The sequence below is a fragment of the Leptonychotes weddellii genome, chromosome 12, assembly GCF_054177405.1.
Source record: "Leptonychotes weddellii isolate Sample4059 chromosome 12, ASM5417740v2, whole genome shotgun sequence".
In the NCBI taxonomy this organism is placed as follows: domain Eukaryota; kingdom Metazoa; phylum Chordata; class Mammalia; order Carnivora; family Phocidae; genus Leptonychotes; species Leptonychotes weddellii.
Genome location: NC_138380.1, coordinates 12,145,085 through 12,150,397, shown reverse-complemented (window position 1 = coordinate 12,150,397; position 5,313 = coordinate 12,145,085). Strand labels below are relative to the sequence as shown.

General features: G+C 41.3%; 1 protein-coding gene across 1 annotated transcript in view; it reads right to left on the bottom strand.

Moving 5' to 3' along the window:
- Nucleotides 1–1,813: 1,813 nt before the first annotated feature.
- Nucleotides 1,814–5,313, bottom strand: part of SLC37A3 (solute carrier family 37 member 3) — a gene marked incomplete at its 5' end in the record, with an annotated part of 15,797 nt that continues 12,297 nt past the window's right edge. The window contains 2 exons of the mRNA XM_081800869.1: nt 1,814–3,217; nt 4,631–4,696. Of these exons, the coding sequence (XP_081656995.1) occupies nt 3,125–3,217; nt 4,631–4,696 (159 nt within the window). The remainder of the gene's footprint in view (nt 3,218–4,630; nt 4,697–5,313) is intronic.

Genomic DNA, 5,313 nt, shown 5'->3' with positions numbered 1-5,313 from the left:
ACTTTGTGGTCCAGGGAAGCACTTCAAGTTTTGGCCCATGAACACCCTGTAACAAATTTTGAATGTTCATTCATATGTGTGTTTTGATCTAGGGAGAGGGTAAATGACTTTCAGATTCTCAAAAGGGTTTATGACTTAAAAACCTTGAAAACCATTCATGCAGGCAATTGGCAGAGTGGTCTGTGTGGGGACGGGACAAGGGGGTTGAGGTTATAGGACTTGAGTCCATTTCCCTTGAGACTTGCTCTTCACTATACACCAGATAGTATTTAACAAACTGATGCCATACACGTCTTTAGTGGTTTCTTATTCACTAAGTATTCACAAGAGCTACTGGTAGATGAGAACAGCCCATCTGGGAAAGTTGCTGACACTTATTGTAGAAAAGAAACTACCAGCAGGTGAACAGAGAAGAGAACCCAGTAAAGGGGAGAGGAAGTCAGGAGAGTCAATATATTAAAATGCTACAGAAGACAGCGGGGAAAGTCTGGGGGAAGATGGAGTGGTTACCAGTGTCCAGTACAAGAGAGGAAATAAGAAAGATAAGAAATGAGAGAAAAAGATCTCCAAATTCAATGGTCTTCAGATGTGCGGTTTCTGTAGGGTGAGGAAAGAAGAGGTCAGAGGGTAAGGATAAGGTGTGCAAACCGGGGCGCGTGTAGAGAAGGGAGGTGCTGCCAATAATTATGTCAGAACAACAGGAGTAAACCGGGACTGTCCGGGGCAAGCAGATACACAGTTCGTTACCTCACTGAGGAGGAAGTTAGTAGGCTACCCGGAAAGGCAGCAGAGGTATCCAGGAACTCAAAGGGTTTGGTTGTGCAAAGAAAAATAGGATAGGAGTCAGCAGAACTAGGAGGGATAAGAAAAGGCTTTATCAGTTACTTATGGGAGAGGCAGGGAAGACTTCTGGAGGTTTTAAAGAGGGGAGGGAGGAAATGCATGAGAGCATCCTGCATCCTCCATCAACTTCAAGATGCATTTCTTGTGTGAACGTTGACTATGGGACGCCGGTCTTCTAGGAAGCAGGAAGGAACAGAATAAGCAGGAGTGGGGAGGGGACTTTCTTCCTTTGAAACTACACTGAAGGAGAGAAGAAAACACAGCGTGACCAGAAAGGGCAAGCCAGTGATTTTCTTCAACCTAGTGAGCATCCCAGATGTAGCTGTCAGAGAAGCTGTCATCTCCAAATTAGCTTTCCCTATGGCCTTTTCTTCAAGGGAGAAGAAATTAATAAGAAAGTGAAGTTAGGAGTTCCTTAAAGCTGATTCTTATGTAGCCTGCCAGAACTAGAACAATAAGGAAATAAATCCATCATGAAATATATCCTTTCACTCAGGGCTGAGCACTTATCTATTTATAATTTCATTTCAGATACTGCTTGGGGGCTACAGAGAGGTCAGGGGAACACTCACCCAGCTAAGTGTAAATAGGGTAAAAAATAAAAATAAACAGGATAAGAAAACAATGTTGGTGTCAGGACACAAAAATGCTACCATACTGATTATGTGGGCAGAGAGAAAACTCTCAGCCAAACGTCAGAAGGAGGTTAAATAATAAAAAATGGCATTCATCTATAAACAATTCTTAAATTACAACCAGGCACTCATCCAAACTTAGCACAATCTCACACAAAGGGGAAGGGAAGGTGTTCACAACATAACAGAGATGGGGCCATCAGGGAGAAGCTATCCGTACAAGCAGGCGCACCATAGGGTCAGTAAATGGTCAACCCCAGGAAATTATAAGGCATCAACCACATTCTAGAACGAGGAAGTCAGAGTATATATTTAAATAACCAGATGGACAGGTATTTACTATAAAAGTCAGTTTATTTTCCCTTCCTGTATTTCATATTTTCCCTTTTTTTTTGTCAGTAATGAGGAATTAACTGATTGGAAATCTCCTTGATTAAATAACATTAACAAGTTCATAAATTTATACACATTTTAGAGTATAAAGCAAGAAGCTGAAAAATATTCCCTAACCCAACACCAATTAGGCAGCCCTCAAAATTGCACATTTTCCCCCTTGTTCATGTCCATAATTTAAAATACATATACAGAATGACCTAAAAATGTTGGGCTAATTTGTACAGAATTCCCAGCCTCGGAGACATACATGCCACAAACTTCTAAAGAGCAGATGCCGAGGCCCGAGGCCCGAGTAACCCACTGATGTGATTCAAGGTCACAGACTTGATGCGTACTAGGACAAAAGGTCTTTCCTCCGTCTCTAATTCTAGTCTTCTGCTGAGGTAACTCAAGGAACCCGGTTGTGAGAAAGATCAATTCTCTGAAAACAGGGCTAAGCAGATTAGCATCCTAGTGGATCCTAACGTTCCCAGAGAGCAAATCTGGAGTTGAGTACTTCGGTTGTGAGCTACCCCTTGGAATGTGCATGACAACTGATGATGTACCTTATGGTCCTTGAACGGAAGACTGAGTACTTCCAGGAGTCGAAGTTAATTGTGAATGAAGACAGAAGAGAACGAGCTGACAATAATTTGAAGGCATTTCTGCTTCTGGAGCTGATTAACTTTAAATCAGATACAGAGTGCCTGAGCCAGTCACCATGTAGTGTGATTTTTCCCACCACAGTTAACAAAGGGATTCTTTGTCCAAGGCAGGCTTATGCTTGATCCAGCTTGAGCACTCTACCAGGATTTGAGGCTTCAAAGATGAGCCGCTCTCGGCAAACTCATTATCAAAGCAAAATCCAATGATCCAATGAGCCCGTCATTGATGCAAACCATGTGCAACCGTCTCGTGGCCACTCAACTGTCCAGGCTGGAGAATTAGGGTCCAAGTCCAAGACAGTATTTCAGGTTAAAAGGATAAATCTCAACAGGCCAAATAAAGAGGCTGGCAGACTGATAGGCCATTCAGTACATTTATGAAGCAACAAAGAAAATCATCCATAATAACTCATGTAGTGCAGAAAAACAGCCCAGCCTTCACCACTGGTCAGCATCTCAAGTGGCTGACATTGTTGAAAGAGGCTTGACAATCTGAGGTTTTGTTGGAGCTCTTAAGACAACCCCCAATAGGGTGAATTAGAAGAAATAATAGTCCTGATGTGTCTTCCATTGTTCTTCTCTTCTCTTCTTCTCTTCTGGCAACACTCACTCACTCAATACATGAGCTTGTCGTCTTTGCATAAGATAGCAGGTTTCCCTCACTATTAACGGCGAGATAAATAAAATTGTACAACTTGTCTGTGAAGAGAAAAAAGCATTAAATATGCACTGATAATTTAATTAACTCTGTTAGAGCATCATGTTTTGAATGTAGTAATGAATGTGGACAGCATTCATTCTGACTTCATACAAAGAGGACTCGATCTTTTCTAATGAATTAGAAAACGATTTTGAAAATCGAGGTTAATATTTTTTTAAAAAACTTAATGTTACATAGTCTCCAGAAAAAGAACTAAGGTACACAAAATTAAATAATTTGCCACAGTAGAGCAAAAAATTGGTACTGGAGCTCGCTTTATTTATTTTTATTTATTTTTTATTTGTTTAAGTAATCTCTGCACCCAATGTGGGGCTCAAACTCATGACCCCAGGGCCAAGAGTCACATGCTCTGACTGAGCCAGCCAGGCGCCCCTGGAGCTCACTTTAAAAACAGTGCTTCTCACAATAAATCCAGTTTTCTTTCTAGTACAATTTCTTGTATGATCACACAGCAGGTTCATCAGGAGACATTTCCCTCTATTTAGCACAGATGTCAGAATAGGAACACAGAGACATATGGCCCAGTCTTTAGAAGCTGGAAGGCAGTTAGGCAGAAGAAGCATCCTTTGTGATAGCAGAATACATCGCCTTAAGGCAAGCTCCAGGGAATTCGGGCGCTGAACTCCTGGGCTCCTTGGACAAGGCTGGAGGACCATGGCTGGACTTGGGGTGCTTGAGGCTGTCTCCAATTAGGATGTACTAGATTTACGGATGGGATACAAAATGCATCCCCTCGTGGATGAAGCTGTCACCAGACTCTCTCAAGTAGACCTATCTTGAGTACCAATAATGTAGGAGAGGAGGTCACATACTTACTCAACAGAGAGCAACATTTTAAAAGTATAAGGCCTTGCTCTGAATTGGCTAGTTCCCAGAAAGTACACAATTCTAGCCAAGAATGTTGAAGGCATGACAAATATTTTCTCAAGAGACTCTCTTCATTTTAGAACCTACATACCACAGTGTTAATTATAGCAATGCTTCTTTTTGAGCCCAATGTTGCTTGGTGTATGCTGTAATTTCCTTCAGAATTCCCAAATTATATCTAGCGATAGAGAGTACCCTGGGAAGAGTACACCGATTAATACTTTCAGCAAGTCTCTCACCACTTTTTCTAGAATTATAAATGACAATACTCATTAGGTTCAGGTCAAGGGCAAACTAAAAACCTATTCCCACCTTGAAAAAAGAACGTATCTTTTAGACTCATGACATGTTACTTTTACCTTGAAAAAAAAACGTATCTTTTAGACTCATGACATGTTACTTTTCACAAAAGGGTCATTAAGAGCAATCAGGAATTGTGCTGATTTAAAAAGTGATCTAAGTAAATGCTTTGAACTAAATTCGTAAGAAAAACCAGGAGTTAAAAAAGGCACACACTCACTTACCATGAGAATGAAAAAGTAGAACACCCACATCCATCCCAGATTGTCCTGGATCAAAGACACTAAATACTACAAGGGAGAAAAAGAAATTACAATATAATCCTTTATAAATTAATCAAACGAAGTAGCTGAAAGGTAGATTAAACACTGCTCTTCCAGAAAATGAGAAGGGAGTTAGGATTTGTAGAATGGTTTTCGGTTTGCAAAGCTTTCATGTGCATGTGCCTACTTAAGATATCTGGCCTTCCTCTTGTAAGCTGGCAGAGTCCAAGTACAAACACTGCAGAAGAGATGACATGACTATAAGGTTTATTTTTATTCACTTTGCTAATAAGAGAGGAAGATGAACATCCTCAAGCCACTTCTGTTTAACCGTTCTTTCTTCCAATGAAAGGTAGTATAATTGATGCTTGTTTTCTTTTTTTTTTCACGATTTTATTTATTTGACAGAGAGAGACACAGCGAGACAGGGAACACAAGCAGGGGGAGTGGGAAAGGGAGAAGCAGGCTTCCCGGGGAGCAGGGAGCCCGATGCGGGGCTCAATCCCAGGACCCTGAGATCATGACCTGAGCCGAAGGCAGACGGTTAACACCAGGCGCCCCTAATTGATGCTTTTAAAAATAGTTTGTCTTGGGCGCCTGGGTGGCTCAGTCGTTAAGCGTCTGCCTTCGGCTCAGGTCATGAT